Genomic DNA, 20,923 nt, shown 5'->3' with positions numbered 1-20,923 from the left:
TATTTCGTTTTTGACGAAATGTGAAATAACACATTCTAATATGTTATTCTGAAAGGTCTGAGGTGTATTTTCCTACCCAGTTCTGTCACTATGCAAAATGCGAAATACACTCTTAAACACGAAATTTACCGTTTATATACCAATGTGACACTTTCTGAAATCTCCTGCGAGTTATGCAATTCACAGAAAATTGATTAATTCTGCTGCAAACATTTGAGAAGCAAAAATGGACCTTTTCCATAATAATAAATTTATTCCTGTATAATGATTTACTGTGCTATTAGAAGGGATACATATGTTTATTTTGTATAATGGTGCAATTTTTAAATCAAATTTGAGATTACATTCACATTTTTAAAACCAAAATGTCATTTTATATGCTGCTTTTGCACTGCTATAACAGCGAAATTTCATATTATTTACCGCTTTTGAACCCAAAATTGACTGTTTTTGTATCGAAATTTTGCTTTTTTTATTTACCAAAAATGTGCCCCTAACGATTAGCACAAAATGAAGGCACCACAACTTCAAGAAATAAAGTTTTAATAATCTTAGTTTACTAAGAATACCACAAGGAAATCAATAGCTATACAAAAATATACATACAATGCCGCTGGTAACAAAATTAACACAAATTGATGTACACATCAAAATCATATAACAATGTAACATATATTCACTATACAATATGGCAAGCTATGAAAACAAACTTTAAGTTCATTCTTCCTGCTTTTTTGAATCATCTTGGGTTATGAAGAATTCAGATGTGCTGAATATTGGTGGTGCTTCGTAGGTGGGAGATTTCACCTTCCTGCTACCAGCAGCTGGGTCCTGCTTTTTCTGCAAAGTAGAAAGGTATAATAGAATCCAAACCTAATACAATTTTCTTACTGGCATTGAAATTACCAACAATGAGTATATTATACCACTTTGAACGACAATCTGTCTCAGGAATCAGTGGAGCAAGCCCACGAATAATGGTAAAGGAGGACAGCACGAGAGTGGGCGGAGCAAAGTAGTGCATGCTGCTGCAAAGGGCTAGTAGCTGCAGCCATGTTTTCCCTCTCGAGTTCTACTTGCTTTTGTTCGCTTGCTCCAGAGATCCCCTGAGACAGAGTGTATAGTTTATTTTTCATTTTATACATTATTAATTACTACATTTGCTACAAATGTTCACAAATGTGAATAAATACTGGAAAGTAAGAAATAGTTTTTGTTTTGTTTCAATTGCAGTGGTTGGTGGAAATTGGATTATCTCAGCTATAGTTACCCAGACACTTGGGATAAAAAAAATGGTAAAATACAGGATACAATTTGACTACAAAACTAAATCAAATCCTATCCAAAATTGCTTGCGACTTTGGTATGAAACCTCTGTGCCACATGTCACTTTGATTAGAAATCTGCTTAAATACTTTTGCACGGTCCTCAATTTGCAAAATTAACATTTTCCCAAAATTTTCGAGCATAACATCATATTCAGGCTCTTACTACTATAGGGGTATAAAAAGTGGTAAAAATTCTGAATTGCAGAATCACTTAGATATGGCAGGTAGAAATGCAGGAAAAAAAGTGGAATTTTTGAAATTGATATTTCTTGAATACAGCTTCAAAATACAACCATTTTAAGTATAAAGAATACAAAACCAATATTTTACTGTCAATATAATCTATTAATTCATTAAAGGATTCATAGCAATAATGGGATACATGAAATACTTGTGGTCATATTTCAAACAAGTTGTTACTCATTTGCTAATTCAGACCACATTAGAAATTAATTTATCCTGTAAAGCACAAAAGTTCATACACGGGGTAGCAGGGAACTAAAAGTAATTGTGGTCCCCTTTTTCTCAGGGGCCAGCATTATTATTATTATTAATTATTTTAAATACAGGTTAAGAAAGCCATGAATCCAACCAAGATAAGATATGAAATGTGATCTTAAAACTTTAATTTATTAATTAATAACAAGTTTGGATTAAATGTAATTAATAAATAATTGTTGAAATTTCAAAAAAATATGAAATTTCAATACAACAAAATTAAGATTTCTGAAAAAGAAAACATTACTGGACCATTTTACATGGAGTGAACCATTCAGAATCATTATAGCATGTCTCTCCCTTTGCTCTAACCCTACACAAAACAAAAAGTCATTACGTGTAATTGAAGTACGCATTTAATAGCATGGTACTGTACAGTGGGATGCATAAATATTACCAAACAAATTGTCCATTGATTCTCTTCATTTTACACAATGAGAGCTTTAAAAATTTAACAAAAGGCCAAAGAAGCTGGTGACAACCTCTGCACCAGTATACATAAAACCTAACCATTAAACACACGTAGGATGCACAAGAAAATCTAATGAAAATAGTTGTGGACGATTTGCTGAGCAAAACTTGTACATCCCACTGTACACATTATGTCATACTGATCTCTAGAGTTTAATCTTTTAAATATTCACTTATGAGATAATCAACATATTTGGACTCCATAAAAATATATGTTAGCAGTAATTTCGTTATAAAATTTAAAATGCGCAAATGTTTTCCGATAATGATACATGGCTCAGCTTAAAATTCAAAATCAGACAAAAAGCAAATAGTTTCCACTTGCCACACAGTTAATTGTTACATCTCACAGGGAGGCAGATGAACTTATTGATATAATTTTTATTTTGAGTTTTTTTGAGAAGTAAAGGTAAAACACAGTTCATAATAAATATTATACATTTTAAAAAAAATCAATAACAGTAGGTAGGTATGCCCGATGAAGTTAGGTGGTGAAATTGATCGAGGAAAAAAAACCTGCCAAATTTACATCTTTAGATACAATGTTATTTTTATGGGATGGAATGACCTAACAATCTTTTTGGTATCAATAAATAATACATTAACACCAATTGACATTAATTTCTTTGGTAGGATAATCAATAATCAATCACAAATTTTAGTGATTTTAACTATAAAAGCTAAAATGAATGCTGTTGTATCTTTATTCTTACATAATATTGTTACCTGTCCGTGCAATAACAATAATAATAATTATTAAAAATTTAATATTATTAACACTTCAATTATAAACTTTATTATTATTATTGCTACACATGAGACATTGGTTGATTGATTGAGTTGGTGTTTTAAGTTCACTTTATTCACAGTAAAGCTAATCGGGACTGGATATACAGTTTAAAGTGGGATCCGAACCACTATGTGCCTCCACCAGGTATTGAGCCCAGGACTCCTTGATTACAAGGCGATGACGCTACCACTGCACCATCGAGAGGCTCTGCATGAGACGTTGGGTTTCAACTAGGAATCCAGATAGTAAAACTGGAGAATCTGTATTTCAGAGGAATCCGGATTTCGATTCGATACACATTATAGCTGTTATGTGTCTTTCTAGCCGAGAATCCACTATGATTGATTGATTGAGTTGGTGTTTTTAATAGGAACTGGACCTACAGTTTAAAGTGGGATCCAAACCACTTTGTGTCTCCACTGGTTGTAGAGAACCCAGGATTCCTTGATTACAAGGTGACGACGAGAATCACTATGGTAAAAAAAGGTAAAGGTAAAGTGCTCCCCTGTGCATAGCACCACGCCATGAAGGCGTATAGGGGGTGTGGGGGTAACGCCCCACACTTTCTTGATCCGGTCGTGAGTGGGGGTGATGTGATCAGCATCACGCCCCTGACCGCCTTTACCCCCCAGGGTTTCCCCCAGGTACCCATGTTATTCGACGCTGGGTGGACGCTGGGACCGCTTCCATCGTTAGAAAAGTTCCCGGATTTGAACCGGCCGGGGATCGAACCCGGGACCTTTAGCATGGTAGTCAGACGCGTTACCGACTGAGCCACCGCGGCCACTATGATTTCTTTAAGTTATCCTCAAGGTGCTGTATAACATCGATATGTTGGAATGTCTTCCTAGGACTGTTTGCACAAAAGGCAAGACTGTTAACTATCCCTCACTGGGAGTCCTTAAAGTTCACATAATTTATCGATTAAATGTGAACATCATCTTGAACAAGCATAGACCAAAAGCAAGTTTAACCTGAAATGGTAAATACTTGGATTTTGGCAGTTGCTTTATGGTGTTGTGCATTCAGGAGCAGTAAGGCCATTGGGTTTAAATTAGTACATGTATTATTCTGAAGAAAAAATCAAGAGATCTCTGATATATACAATAACAAAGCAAGTAAAAATAGAAAAAAAAAAACTGCAGAGAAACTAGAGGTAGTCACCTTAAAACTGCTAAGTTCACATCACTAACATTTTTTCTTGCCTATTTTGGGCAAGTACTGTTGACAACGGGCTATCCCCCCTCTAATGCTACTACATCTTATAAACGTTATAGTGGCCTCAATAATTTTTTATAATGGGCACCGCCAAATTAGCCTACAGGGGAGGGGGGGGGTGCACACATAACAGCTCTCCCTTGAAATAAAAATTAGTTAATCTCCGATGCTGAAGGGGTTAACTCTGTCACCTTTATAATTACGGGGTTGTAAGTTTGATGCTCAGATTTTTAACTGTATAGGCGCAGTCCCACGGTCTGTGCATAAAGTGGATTTTAAACAAAGATATAAGCAAGACTAAAATGCACGTTTTGGAGTAAAATAAATACACAAGATCACAGAATAAGGCAATAAGAAACAATGTTACTAGTACAAAATTATAATGAATCCTGCCTTCAGATAAATAATTTTCCCAACGGAACCATTCCACCTCCCAACGCCTTTCAATCTCTAAAATTTTCACTGTTCGGTTATTTTATGGCATTTCTTGTAGTGGAGCTTTGTAAAACTGTTTCACCTTATTTGCTAGTTCTAATATATTTTTAACGAAATTATACAGAAGCCTATATAGAAGATTAACAATACTTCTATGAACTGATTGTGTTACGCTTATCAGCATACATACATGTTTCCTTTTTGGATAACGATAATTAGTATGGCTTAACAAAAAATTGGTACAGCAATCAGATGTAATCTGAATGTTTTTTGTGAGTGTGGCATGAGAGCAGGAAAACATTGGATGTAAGCAGAAGGAAAAATCGGCAAGACAGGAGGAGCATGGGGGCATGACTATGTATTATGAAAAATATAGATAGCATTATACAGGGTGTACACAAAGTGTCGGACACATTTTAATTATTAATATATCAGAAACTAGTGGCGATATAAATTAACTGGTCTGGTGGCAATGACAATGGATAAACTCTAAGAGTTTTATGTCTTGTATCAGTACATTTCTGTGTGTGTTCATTTTGTCACATTGAGAATGCCAAGATGATAATCGATTTTTTCACACGCTCAGGTCAGCATGTCAACATCCACAGTAGATATTGAGTTTTATTCTGGCTTTACTTTAATTTGTAAGCAGGGTTGCTACGTGTCTTGAAAACGGGGAAATGTCAGGGAATTTTGCAGATTGTCTGGAATTTACATGCATTTTGGAGTCTGTAAGAGAAAAAGTTGCAAAATGAACAAGCAGTTCACTTCCAGTTCTGGATTCGGTTCTTGTATTCCAGTCTCAAAAAGATTAAGTTTAGAAACTTTTTCTATCATTCTTGTGATTCTCAGTCTTGTGCAAAATTATGGTTCCTTCAAATTTCTGTAATAAATTTTTACTATTATAATACTAGATATTAGAAAGAATATCAAAGTAAAACTTGCAGTCCAGATATCTAATTGATAACTAAAGTACATTGACAATATGATCATAATTATAGGAAAGGTTGATGAAGATGAGGTTATTGTCTATTATTTTATAGATCTTAGTTTTGTTGGTATAGAATTCCTATATGGAACAAAAATTTCTCCAGATGCTGTGTTCTTATAAATGCAAGCAAAAAAGCAGCATTTTCTATGATACTATAAATCCGCCAGAAAATGAAAAATTATGTATGGTTTATGATTTTTTTTCTGTTGTTTTTATATTGTGAAGATCTGTTATGATGAAATATAGTACCTCTGTTACCTTAGCCTGAAGGCTAGATGCACCTGATTGTAGCACCCAAAACATTTGATGCTGATTGTAATTTTACATTTTACTCTTCAAATTTTCACGTGTTCTTGTGTGTGTAGAACAGGGCGCGAAATTTCCGGTCGCTAGGTCGCCAATGGCGACCAAAAGTTTGGGGCTGGCGACTAAAATTTTGTTGTTTCAAATATGTGTCAAACACGACCGAACATCTCCATCCAACGTTCGTACATGGTTTTCGAAAGCGAGCCGATTGAAAACCCCGCGTCCACTCAATGCAGACACCATCTAATCGGCACAACAGTTCTGCAACTGTTGGGATGCTACCACTTTGCATGCACATGCAACCCCAACCCATTTTCCCTGCTTTGCTTTTCCTCCACTCGGACTTGAGGTGGGGAGGGGAGGGGTAGAGTGGAGCAGACCGTGGCCCAACCGAGACTCCTTGCTTGTGCACGGAAAAACCCTGTTTTCACAGTTGTGAACTGCTCTCGCACGTGCCAGTGTCCAGTCTTTGTTGACAAAAGAATGCGATAAATGCACTCGTGAAGGTTGGTTGACGTGGTAGTAAATTCTTTCTGTTTACCTAATTTTTTTTTTGGTTCGGTGGTAGTTGCCTGTGAGTGAAGTGGTTCCAGAGAAATACATACATCAGCCTTCTGATTGATGGATGTGTATGTTCGATACGTGGATGCAAATGATTGGTCACATCAAGGAGGACATTTTAGGAGTAATAGAGCTTCCAAACTCTACTTCTGCTGGCTACTTCACAGCCATAACTGATTATTTAGATAAGGCAATAGGTTCAAATAAATACAGAAACAAGTGTTACATTTTAGGCTTGGGTACTGCAGCAAATATGGTCGGGCACAAATCTGTGCAAAATAAAGCTATTTGTAATAAAATTATAAATATTCACTGCCTTGCACACCGTTTGCAGTTAGCTGTGCTGGATGCGTGTCGTGAAGTTGAATATCTTAGAGCATTTGATTCCGTGATTAGGAATATTTTTCAGTGTTATCATGGCTCTTCTAAAAGACTTCACCTCTTGAGAGAAACGGCAGAAGTTATAGAAGAAATTCTCAAACTGAGTGATATCCACACTATTAGGTGGCTAGCCAGCAAGAAGTGCTGTAAGAGCTCTCTTGCAATCATGAAAGCTTGAATAGGTGGCCCATGGAAAAGACGATGGCGCTAAAGCTAAGGGTTTGCTGAAAAGTTTGAAGCAATTTAAATTTGTTAAGCTTCTGTACTTCCTTTTCGATTTCTACAGGAAATTGAACCCTTTAAGTGTGGCACTATAAAATAAGAATCTTTTGATTGCATCTCTGAAAATAAGAATTGAACACTGGATGACCTACAATCTAATGTTGGACCAAGCAAACAAGATTTCTTGGATCATGTATCCATTTCAGGGAAGATCAGGGATGTGCAGCTCACAAACATTCAAAATGGAGAGCAAGAGTTTCAGACTGTTAGAGGAAACTTAATTAACAATGTGAAAGTGTACATTATAGAAAGATTGCAATCTATATCAACAGATGTGATTGCATCTCTGCATGTTTTCGACACTTTGGGTCCGTCTCCAAAAGAAAATATTCTTCAGTTTGGGATAGAAGAATTAAAGAAGCTCTACATGTACTTGAACCCGAGCCTTCATAATGAGAAAATGGATGTTCTGTTAGCAGAGTGGACAGAATACAAACTTCTGTTTCCTTCTCTGACTTTGAATCAGATGCTGGAGAAAATTCACAGTGAGGAGTGTTCAACAAGATTCCCCAATTTGCTCTAGATTTTGACATTTTGTGCTGTTCTACCAGTGAGCACAGTTTCATGTGAGAGAGGTTTCAGCTGTCACAACAGACTCAAGACTACTTAATTACAGGAACTCTCTGAAGATTGAGACACTGGATGATTTGCTCCGAGTTTCTGTAAATGGACCCCCCACCCCCCCTGTCAGAGTTTGACCCAGCAGCTGCGATTCATAAGTGGTACTTCAGTGCAGAACGACAGCACTACACAAACATTAATTCTTTTTAATACTTGCTCATATTTTTATTACTTATCAATATAAAATAGTGGCGACCAACGATTTTTGTCTGGCGACTGACTTCAAACTTGAAATTTCACGCCCTGGTGTAGAACAAAATTTCCTACAAAATGTTGTGAAAGTGAATATTCATAATAATTAACAGATTATACAGGGTGTCATTTTAATGGCACCCACTGACCACAGATTTGTAAAATAAGTGTGATCCAGGATGGGTCGATTCCAAATCCAGACTTCTGAAATCTGGATTGCCTATGAAATCCAGATAGTAAATTTTCCGAATTTGGACACTAGATTTTTTTTTTTTTTTTGCCATCCCTAGTTTGGACACCTCCCAAAGTATAGTTATATATATGTGTCTGCTGAAAGACTAAAATACTGCCCATAAGGATGGAGAAAATGGGCATATTTCATCACGTGTTTAGTGAAATGAAATAAACTTACAAAAAACAGAGGCTTCAGTATGTTCTTCAGGCCGCTCTCTGATCCAACATCTGCCTCAGCAGCATCTAAATGGTGTTCTACAACATCCAAATCATGCTTCACTCTTCCCACAAATGATTCAAGGTGATCAATCCTGTCAAATAAGTTCTGAAGTTCCTTGTGACAAGAATATACCATTGGTGTCGTTCCTTCCAAGCACTGTGTGCCATCACTGCGAACCTGAAAGCAGTAATAGTTACAGCAATCCATCTTATACTTTAATAATGTATGCTTGATCTTACAAAAAAACCAATGAATATAGTTTAAAAAAATTCTGTAAACAGGGGTTGGAACTAATCAAAGTGTTAAAATTCTTAATTGAGGGTTGACTTTTCAATGTACAGAGCAACTATGGTTTGAAAATTGATAATTATTCTTACTAAAATAGACATAATACGAGGCCCGTCTAGAAAGTAAGTTACCCTGAGGACATCTATAGAAAGAAACACAACTGCAATGGATTTTTTTATTGGAACAGATACAGCAATTGTTCAGCTATTTTTCAACATACTCACAACATAATACATTATTCAACATGGGTACAGATTTTAAGTGAACCACATAAGGTATTATGTCCTTCTGAAAGCGGTGAAACACTCCACTCGAATGTAGGCTGAACATCAAGTGTAAGTCATGCATAACTTATATTATCCTTATGATAACGGTAGATCACATTTTATTTGTTAGTTTATAATTAGGATTTGAATTTGATTTTAAAATTGTGGGAGCGTCAGCACTTAGGCTATTTTGCTCCCGTCACATTATTCGGGGGCCAGCCCCTTACCATTACAAATGACAACTCTAACGTTTCATAATTAAAAATCTTAAAATGTTCTGACTTATGTTAAAAGCTGAGGCTGTAAACAGGCACTCAGCACACACAAGGACAAAAAACAGGACAATACACACAAAATTATACTGGCCATAGTGCCAGTCGCCAGAGCCTCGTTAGTCTTTAGTCCAGGGTGCACTACGTGAAAGTGAGGTTGACTTTTGGGCACCTACGTGGAAGGTACCCCTTACACCCCAGTTTATAATTAGGGTGCAGATTTATAGGCACTAAAAACCTCTCAAACAAGCAGGCAAATAGAAATGATTGAAATAATAAAGTAAGAAAAGGCACCAAAATAGACACTCTAAATGAAAAAAGGACATAAAACAGGCATTGAACATGAATTTATTTCAATTTTATTTTTGCGGTTTACAGTTATACTGTGCTAACATTACAGTTTATATGTAAAAGCACGCTAATGATTCACAAACTATTAATACTATCTTGATTGAAATTCATATTTTCGAGGAATTGTCAGTTAAAGTGACTCACAAACATAACTTGCATAAGTGATGAGAAACAATTTGTGTCATTTTAAGAAAAAAATATTTTGAACAATGTTCGAATTAAAATTTCTCTGAAGAAATTAAATTGTGTTACCATTGTACTAATTTCGCACAAAATGTTTCACAAACAATTGACAATAGTTTGAACAAATCCTCAGTTGCAGGGAAGCTAGGATAACACAACCTGGTTAATTTAAAGCACTTGTATCTTGTAATCAAGGGTTCAATACCTGCTGGAGGCACATGGCACAGTGATTCCAATCCCATTTTAAACTATAGGTCCAGTCCCGATTAGCCTTCTGTATATAAAGTGGATTTAAAACAACAAATCAAACAGTTTAAAGCACTTGCATATTTTTGCATGAGTATATGACTTAGTGTCAATGCTCGAAGTGAGGGGGGGAGGGGGTGCAGGTGGATGGCATCCCCACAGCTATCTCATTGTCACCATGTTAAACTACTGGAGCATCCCTCCAGCCACCCCCAATGCTCGACTAAATATCTCTCCACGTAACATGTTCCACTTCAAGCGCTGCTTAGTGTAATTCTCTAAGGCCACTAAACTTACGTTATTCACATAATTTAGCATTATTGAATTCGGAACTGAGTTTACGTAAGATGACGGCTCATCACAGTATGCATTGTTCACCATTTATCCATGTTTCTGAACAATGTGAGAGATAGAAAAAACATTTTGAGAGGAGTTGGAAATTACTGACCTGAGCTGCGTTGTTGTTTTAAGTCCACTCTTTGTGCACAAAAAGGGTAATCGGAACTGGACCTACAGTCTAAAGTGGGATCCAAACCATTATGTGCCTGCACCGGGTATCAAACACGTCAGAAATTGTGTATGCAGCTGAGAATTTTGAACAAGGCCATTACCCACACAGCACAAATCTCCAAGGGACATCCAGAGAATCTCACATTTTGGATGTCCTGGGGATCGATATCCTGTCCTGGATATTTATGGGATATGTGGCATTATGTCCACGTGTTATTAAAAAGTTACATAAAAGTTTTAATTTTCATGCAAATATTCATTCACAGTATCTAGTATCAAGTTCATTATGTTAGGACTCAAATTCTGTGATGCAGTACTAAATCATAACTTAAAAATATCTCCCAAAGGAATTGTGTCATCCGTAGGCCCATTGTCTTTTCAGCAAGTCACGCATGCACACCAGGTCAGGGGAACTTTCTCTGCCAAGAGGCATTCTTTGTGCCTTGAACACAATGCCAGATGCCAGTCTGCATTGAGGAAGTTAACTTACTTACCCGCTGTAGTGAAGAATGAGCTCTCCATACTCTGCTTATCATTGATATGCATGTGAATACAAAGCATTTTCGGATGTGTAGATATGTGTGTTTGAATTCGAGTGCATCAGTCTGGGTGTGTGAGAGACAGTTAGTGAATGGCAGAGAGTGGAGTACTTGTTACAAATGTGCACATGAGGTCTTTGAAATGTGTGAATCTAGTCTAGGAATGTTCTTTTCGTATCCAAAGTATGTGCGAAAAAATATCAGCATGATGTCCAGATGTGGTAAATTTTAGTCCAGAATATATCCTTATCCACAAAAAAATAAAAACATCCAGATAATGTCCTGCTCAGGTGAACTCATGTCCAAAACATGTCCAAAAATCATCCTTAGAATGTCCAAAACATGTTCAAAAATGATCCACAGAATGTCCAAAACACATCCTTCCTGGATAGCCTGTGGATGTGTACTGGACATTCCTGGATATCCCATGGACATCCAGAATTTCGACACAAATATCCAGAAGACATATGGGTGTATGGGTATATAAAACAATATATGTACACATAGTATTTTCCATATGGGAAAGAAATACCATATACCTCTGAATGCAAGACGACTCCGAATCCAAGACAACCTCCACATTTTTCAACAAGGGATTACAGAAAAAAACTATTTTCAAAACTTACAAATGGTTACCTTATTATCTACAACGTCTCACAACAATCGATAAAAAAAATGTTTGCCACAACACTCACTATGTGCTATCGCACAACAATGCTCAAAGCGAACGCGAACGTTCAAGGTTAAAGCGGTAGGTGTGGCAGAGGGTAGAGTTAGGGCTTAATGGAAGCTCGTGGTTCTGTTCAGTAAAGAAAAGAAAAACTCTCTACATCATATGCCGCGAAGGCAAGACAACCCCATAGTTCTGGGCACGAAATTGCGGCAAAAAAAACTCATCTTGGATTCAGAAATATATGGTATATATTTTAAAGCAATTTAACAGTTAACCTGGCTACTTCATACAAACTTGACAGAAAATTACTGTTTCGTCAGTGCCAACCTCTGTGGTGGAGTGGTTAGTATAACACAGCTATGATACAGGTAGTGCTAAAACTGGGGGGAATTAAAGTTTGCTTTTCTTGGTAGACAAAGCATAGCATTAAGAGGCCATAGTGTGGGGCCAAAAGTGGCAAAAAGTGGGGGCAACTGTCCCTCTCCCCATGCCCCCTAATTGCCGATGCCTGGGATCCCGAGTTTGAATCCCAGCTTAGGCATGGGTGTTCTTGGTGGGTGTCACTTCATCAATTTCATTATCAGTCATCCTCATTGTTGCGATTAGTCAAACGTAGAGAAAAGCAACACTAAATAACAAAAATCAAGCTTCTGCAGCAATCCATTTTTAATTTATACACTTCTGGCTGCCTTGTACTTTGGCATTTTGAACCCCCCCCCCCATCTCCACAAATAACTACCTACATACTTCCTTTGACACACTCAATAAAGCAAGTGAGTACCTCTGTGGTGGAGTGGTAGGGTAGGCATTCAGGTAGGGAAAAATGCTGCTCCTAAATAGTGTACCATATTTTGATAATTTTATTGTTAAATTATAATGCAAGTACATAATGATCCTGCAAGTTTTGTGCACAAAGCTCAAAACTATAGTCTATATAAAGGTTTGAAAATGTCAAAATGATCAAAATATGGAAGTATACATATACACTGTATTTACTTGAGAACCCCACACCCTTAAAAAAAGGAAAGAAGAAGAAAAAAAAGAAAAAAAACAAATTGTGGTAGACTGTGAAGGTGCATGACTTGCATGGGTATAGAGCTCCTAACCAGACATAAATAACATTTATCCTGCATAGGCAAGCAACCCATTACGATGAGAAATTAAAAAATAATTTAAAGAGTGTTCCGATTTAATTATGCCACAATTAATGAATTTCAATAAAATGTAATGCTTTAAACATGCAAAAATTTATTGTACCAATTGATAGTCACAGGTGAAACTAATATGTGCTAGTATGGTTACCTCCACATAAGGAAATGACTGATAACCAAAGTGCTACGTATTACCACATTTCAAAATAACTATGTTCAACTATATTGCATCAATCAATGCAAACGTTTTATCTAAAAATTTCTGATACTTATTCTTCTTTGTTTCTTGGATATATATTATTTTTACATTCATTATTTTTAGTATTATAAGCTCTGTTAAGCCTTTTCTTTACAAGTTTTACAAAAAAAATTGACAATTGTAGAACCTCACAAGTAACTAAAGAAATAATTTACATTTTCTGAAACAAAAACAACACTTTTTTACTGTTTTCTTTTGGTGTTTTTTTCTGAAAAATTATGTACACGTACTTGCACTGTGATACAATATTTTTAATTTTTTAATTGCTTAGTCAGGTCTGTTCATCATGTGTATCCACAAATGCATGGTTCGTATTTGAGTATAGAATTGTAATTGCATAGAGTAGTTTCCTTCCATGTATGGGCATTAGATTGACAGTGTTGCTTATTAGGCTCTGAAATGCGGGATGGGCCAATCATTCCACTATGATAGCGGTATGCTCGAGCGTCGGAGAGACAAACGAGTTTGAATGAGCGAAAGTGGTCCCATCCAGAACTCTACTCAATTCAATTTCTCCAGGAACTTTTTTTTAGTCAGAGAAAGTACTTTAAAAATTGTATGATTCGGTAAACAATTGATTGATTGATTTAGTTTATTTTACTTCACATTTTGTGCCTCTTGGCTACTTTGCGAAGATGGGGATGAGTGATGAAATTGATGAATGGACATTCACAAACAACCAAGCCCGAGCAGGATTCGAACCTGGGACCCTTGGCATCGCAGCGCGATGTGCTAACCACTCGGCCACAGGGTCCGGCAATTCAGTAGACAAAAAGAGGCAAAAATACATTCTGCTTGACATGCACGTGCGGGTTTTGATGTGTTGTGAAGGTGGCAACACTGTGGATTTTCTAAGTGTCTGCGATGTAAACAGCTCGGCAGTTGAGGCAAGACTGGCACAGAAGATTCTGAGCTCAGTTCTCGCGTGGATTGATACATAAAACCTGCTGAAAAGTTAGCTTGACGCGTGGCTTAGTGAATTACAAAATGTTATGATAATAATTCCTCATGAAAAATACAAGTTAAAATGATGCCATTTTGTTAAGAAAAAAAAATATGGTGAACATTTTGAAGGGCTGTAAATTTCAAACAGGAATTGATATTCCAAGCATGTAAAATATGGAATTGATATTCCAAAGATGTAAAATATGGAATTGATATTCCAAACGTAAAATAAGGAAATGATATTCCAAACATGTAAAATATGGATTCTTATATTTATCTAGGTAGTGGGTGGACACCCATGGATGATCTGCAATGAAGTGGATGTGGGGTTATCTTCTACCATGCAAACACAGGGGCGGAGAAAGAAAGAATGAAAAAGAAAGAGTGTACTTACCATATCCACTAAACCTTCAAATTCTTCTAATCTTGTTAACATGTCTTCTATCGTTTCCTCAAGACTGTTAATCTGAAAGAAAATGGAATTTAGGATTTAAAACTCTGTGTACAAGATGTGACCCAGCCAGATATGATGGTACTTTTTCTAGTTTTTTCCACAAACTTGGTTGCTTTGGTTTATTTTATTTCATTCTTTTTTACTATTAGTGAAAATTATGATGAGTAAAGATATGACGAAATTGATGAAGGAACACTCACAAAGAACACTCATGCCCAGACTGAGATTCGAACCCAGGACCACTGCTGTCATAACCAGTGTCCTAACCACTCTGCTATGGATATCGGCTCATAAACTTGTTTTTTAACAAAGTAATGATTTTATGGGTATGTGTTCTGTTCTAGAAAGCCAGGTAACAGTGGCTTTCCTGGGTTGTCAAGGTAAAAGCCATGTGGTAGCCTTCTGATTTTTATGAATCATAGCCACCCCTCCCCTGTTAAAGAATCACTGATATGTAATTTCCCTTTTTACAGTACTTAAACTCCAACCGTGGTCATCCCATACATAATATTTCTTAAATACAGTTCCATACATGTTTGTTTTTTTCAGTAACAACGCAATAAAGAAAAAATACGTTCCAAATCAAAATTATGCCACACGCATAGTCCTTTCAATAATTATTTTCTCCTTGTCACAAGAACAACAACAAAGTATAAAGCTGTGACTTGGTGAAATACTTTTTGTGGCACCCGTTTGGCAGAAAATGAAAAAAAAAACTTTGATCACACGGGGAATCGAACCTAGGATTTCAGCTTACGAAGCTGGTGTTTTACCGACATGGACACAAGCTGCTGTGCGAAAAAGCATGCTATTAGGGAGATTTTTCCTGAAGATTGCACTTTTACCTGTCCAGCTCCAAACTTTCAATGTCCCTTCCCTCTAATTACATTAATTTGAAAGCAATACGCTTCACTGTATTTGCCAGGGAGGAGGTGAGGACAAATTCCCTTCTCTTCGACGAGCTTTTTTGCTTTCCTTGCCATGTACGAGTAATTACTAACACCAAACTCCTTTTCATTTTTTCCACATGGCCAACTTTTGGGCAAAATAGACAAAATCATGAACATTTCACTTTTATTTGCAGTTTTAAATCTCTCTTTAAGTTGCTCAAAGATTTCTGATTCTGAATTGCTACAGTGGCATTCTTCTTCATCTTTAGGCTATCACCTTCTGCATTAGAAAGGGATTGGGTGTTAAGTATTTCTTATTTTCTTTATCTTATCTCTGCAATAACTTTTTATAACTCTTCAGTTTCTTCTTACTCACTGGAGACTCACCAAGAGGGATCAAAGAGGCATTCAAGTAACTGAACTCTGTATCAACATCAGTATATTCTGAATCTTGGTTACTGCAACTAGGACCAGCATTATCATCTGGCCCTGAAGATTTTTTCTGGAACGATAGCCTGCTTTTCCTTCCCCAACTGCTGTCTACAGGAAGTACAAATTTACATGCTTTCTTCAATTCCGAAATTTAAAGAAATCATCCAAGCTGCCACATTCCTCAGATCTTTACGATACCAGTGTCCCTTTTTCTTCAAATGATTATAACAGTAAATGGACCATTTCTTGCCATCCATATCAAGATTTTTTTTAAAAAAATGAAGACACTAATAAAGCAAGTTTCAAACAATTCACAGCACAGAAGTTAACCGAGATGTACACACTCTGACAGCTACACCACAACTGATCCAGTTGGACGAAGAAGCATAGGAGAGCAGGAATAAACAAGTCACTGCAGGAATGGACATGTCGCAGCACCAAAATTCAAATAATTCACAGTACAGAATTAACTGAAATGTACACACACTGACAGCTACATCAAACTGATCCAGTTGGACAAAGCAGCATAGGAGAGCAGGAATAAAACACGTCACTGCAGGAAAGACTCACACTTAACTGTCTCTAACTCATGATAGTACCAAAGAGATACCACCTTGAAATTTGGACTGAACCTTCAGTAGATGTGTACCAATGTGTGAAATATTTTTGAAAATTTCGTTTTTTTTTGTTGAAACTGTAAAATAAAACTTCCAAAATTTGTTTTTCGGCAAAAACCAAGCATGTTGTATATCAAATGAAAGTGCAGCACTGTAGTTGAAACAGGTTTGATTGATTGAGTTGGTGTTTTAAGACCACTTTGTGCACAGTAAGGCTTATTGGGACTGGACCTACAGTTTAAAGTGGAATTCGAACCACTATGTGACTGCACCAGGTATCGAACCCGGGACCCCTAGATTACAAGACAACGTTGCTACCACTGCGCCATCGGGGAGGCGCCAGTTGAAACAGGTCTCTTGCAAATTATATTTAAAGTTTCAGCAGTGAGCAGTTTTTGGTCAATTTTGTCAATTTTCAAATTTCAATAACTCAAAAACCGGCAACATGAAAAAAAATATATATATTTTCTATATTTCAGATGATAAGAAACCAAAATTTAGCCAAATCCATGACATCAAAGGTTTATGCACTGGTTGATTTGACATGGAATTACCCTCTTAGAGCCTAATAAATACCATTAAATGATTACAAGATTGGTGTACTTCGACCAAAAGTGATTTAAATCAGTGGTTTTTTTTTTAAAAAAATAAAGATTTAATTCTCAAGTTAAATCAATCACCCTTGCTTACGGTTATGACTCATGGCACATAAATCAAACACCTTCTCGGTCAAGCATTGTATTTCATACGCAATGTGGAATGCCTTCCTGGTTAGGTTAGCCTTGTTAGGTTTGAATATCTTAGCATAAATAACTACATTTAGCCTAACAATGAAAGCATTTAACTTGATGCCAGAAGATGAAATGTGGCACTTGACTGAGGTGTTTGACTCATGTGTAATAAATGAGGACACCCTCCCTCCCCCCAGTGAATAACGGTAGTACTCTGTGGAATGAGTCATCAGTGCGAAATGGGGATGTTTGCGAAAGGTACCTCTTACATCATCTTTTTGACTACAAATTTAACTTTTTCGAACAGCAAACTGTGCTAATTAGTTTCAGAAATCTTCCAATTTACTTCCACAATCATTTCTACTAATCTACGATACGTCCTCTTTCCTCTATGAACAGAGATTGCCTTGTCCATGGGAAAGCAGATGCTTGTGTTAGGTGATGTTTAAGTTTTTTCGACCGTAAATACCTGTTTCCGGAAATCCTAAGAGTGCTAATTATTTTCAGGAAGGTTCAAATTTAGTGTGACAATGATTGCCACAATTCTGCGACAATTAGTCTTTATCCTAAGAGACTTTCAAAATACCATTAAACAATCGGAACCATTACCATACAAAGTAAGAGCATATGCATGCAAATGAGAATAAAATAAATTCATGTACGTTGCCTATTTTGGTGTGTTTTTAAGAGCCTATAACCTTAAGTGATTGAAATATTACGTAAAATGTGAACAACATTCAATATCTAGGTGAATGATTTGAAGTCTCCAACTCGAACTGGCTGCACCTATAAACTTAACCAGCTCAAGTCGTATTATCCCAAGTCAGATATTCACAGACAGTACGTCTGTGCTCAAGTGTTCCTACATTTTAATTTTGTTCCCATTCAATATATTGTTTTCTTTTTGCTACTATATGGACCATTCTTTGTATATTTAAGTAATTATTGTCTACACACTTGAAAAATAAAGTTACAAATATAAAATGAATATCTAAACACCGAATAGGATAAAATATGTACTAACAGTCGTTGATACAACTGCCAATATTCCGAAGCGAATTTACAATATAGACAGTATCTCCAATTTTGATAATATTTGGTATACTAACTAATTTTGGCCTTCTAATCACGAATCTGGTGTTAAAATGCGGGGGTCACGTGTGCAAATCGGAAAAAAAGCCGATGTAAGTGGAATATATATATATATTTTCTAGAGCTGTATCGCATTGTTTTACGAACAAAATTTTAGCTAAGCTTGCCTAACCTAACCTTACAGGAAATGGTTTGTGGGGCTATCCGTGAATGGTTTGTGGGGCTACTTGTGCATAATGTACAATTTTAACAACAGATTCGTGATTAGAAGGCCAAATTACTACTTTCATGTTGTCAAAACACCTACAATATATTTATTTCATCCTTTTTAACATTGCTACTTACTTATTCTGCATTGCGGAACATTGTATAAGGTGTCATTATGAATTTCTCACGAAAATAATTCCAATTTTTCATATTACGTGCTTGTGTTTTGTCGATTTGGAGTGGGTATGCAGTGTTTCAACCTTCTAAACCGAAAAATACCTACTTTCGTGTTCATTATGTCATCACAAACCATTGACAGATAGCCCCACAAACCATTGACGGATAGCCTCAAAAATTATTCACGATAGCCCCATGAACCATTGACGGATAGCCCCACGGACCATTTCCGGCAAGGTTAGGTTAGGTAAGCATAGTTAAAAAAAATGAAAACAATCTCGTAAAAAAAAGGCACGTTTGGAAATACTGGGGAGAACGTGTGACTTTTGACTCTCGCGCCATCTGCAGGTACATAATGGAAACAACTGCAGGAACGAGTTTACAATACCGGACCACTCTCCAATTTCTATGAAATTTCGCCTACTCACTAATTGTGAACTCCTAATCACGAATCTGCATGTAATAATTGGCGATCAAGTATGGAAATCGAGAAAAAAATGAAATAAACTATGTTTTCTTAACGTAACGTAACCCTACCATAAGAACAATAGCTCCACGGAAGACGCCATTTTCCCAACATGAAGAAATCAACAGGCAAGATAAGGTATAGTTCTCTTAGCTAAAATATTAATTTTTCTTTGTATTTATGCTAATGGAACCTAACCTAACAGGCCTAACCTAACCTCGTAGGCATTCCTCGTCTGTCGTCAACAAGATTGTTGTGCGTAAAGGAAGACCATTAGGTAATTAATTGCAAAAGAAAGATGGTTCCGAATTGCTGTGTATGGACAATCACCGTGGTAAATCGCAAGGTTATTTTACAAGTTGTACACGTAAATGTACAGCTTTAACAAGTGACCGCCAAATATGAACTACAGATACGTCATCAGGACATCGAAATTAGTAAGTAGGCGAAATTTTATAGAAATTGGAGAGTGGTCCGGTATTGTAAACTCATGCCCAACTTGCATAATGTTGTCGCTTTACAGAAAATGCAAGTTCCTTACATAAAAAGTGATTATTTCTTGTTCTGTAGCATTCTATGGTGAAGTATTCAGTTTCCGCGAAAGAAAATACCTCGAAGAACTTCGACAATGCTACAGAAACTGATTTCAGTAAGTAGTTTCTCCTGTAAATTTGAAGAAATCCATTCGGACGATATCGCATATTTACCGCCCTGAATTAGTGAGTATGCGAAATATGGACGAAATTGGAGAAGGGTCCGGTATTGTAAAATCATACCGTTGAAAGTGTTACCGGACGCCAAAATTAGTTTGTATACCAAACATTAACGAAATTGGAGATACTCTCTATATTGTAAATTCTTACCAATATTCCTACCTTTCACATATAAACAAGGAAACTTACTTCTTTAGATATATCTAATTTCAAATACGATGAATAATCATTCGTTAGTTCATTAATCATCGTTCCTAAATTCTTGTGCAGTACTGCAGACAGACTATACTTTTGTTTTCCTCTTGTCTTGTCTCGAGCGAGATGCATAAGTACACAGCAAATTGTCCATCACCATGTTCATGAATTTCATTTTACGCAAAGATAGCTTCAAAAGCAGCTGATAATCTCTGCACCGATATTAAAAGAATCTATTCAATCTATTCGATAAAAACACATAGAATGTACGACGGAAGAGGGGGATGAGATATAAAGAAAATAGTCATGGACAATTTAATAAATACATAAATATTAACTAGCAAATTGTTCTTCACTTTGTATATTCGCTTTCTTTTCCGCAATGAAAGCTTCTAGAATTAAAAAGATGCCAAAGAAGCTGCTGACAACCTCTGCACCGGCATACGTAAAACACGAACCCTTAAAATACGCAGGATACAAGACAATAACATTAAAATTGTCATGGAAAATTTGCGGTATGGAAAATGCATGTTTTTCTGGGTATCACTTATTGAACAACACTTTAGCAACGTTTCGTCCTGACGTCAAATGAAAAATTCCTAGGAGTTTAGGTTAGGCCTGTTAGATTAGATTCCATTAGCATAAATACAATGAAAAATTATTATTTAGGCTAAGAGAACTAAACCTAGCTAGCCTAACCTGACAACGTAGGCATCTAGCCTAAAATTTAAAAGCTTA

General features: G+C 36.4%; 1 protein-coding gene across 1 annotated transcript; it reads right to left on the bottom strand.

Moving 5' to 3' along the window:
* Positions 1–526: 526 nt before the first annotated feature.
* Blos4 (biogenesis of lysosome-related organelles complex 1 subunit 4) lies at positions 527–20,353 on the bottom strand. Its single transcript, XM_083126533.1, has 4 exons — positions 20,180–20,353; positions 14,606–14,677; positions 8,487–8,705; positions 527–840 (listed from the first exon to the last, which is right to left on the bottom strand). Exons 1-4 carry the CDS (start codon positions 20,315–20,317, stop codon positions 718–720), a joined length of 552 nt encoding a protein of 183 aa, XP_082982659.1. The 5' UTR covers positions 20,318–20,353; the 3' UTR covers positions 527–717.
* Positions 20,354–20,923: the final 570 nt, after the last annotated feature.

The sequence above is a fragment of the Lepisma saccharinum genome, chromosome 8, assembly GCF_977018435.1.
Source record: "Lepisma saccharinum chromosome 8, izLepSacc3.1, whole genome shotgun sequence".
Lineage (NCBI taxonomy): Eukaryota > Metazoa > Arthropoda > Insecta > Zygentoma > Lepismatidae > Lepisma > Lepisma saccharinum.
Note: the sequence above shows the minus strand (reverse complement) of the source record. Positions and strands in the feature narration are given on the sequence as shown.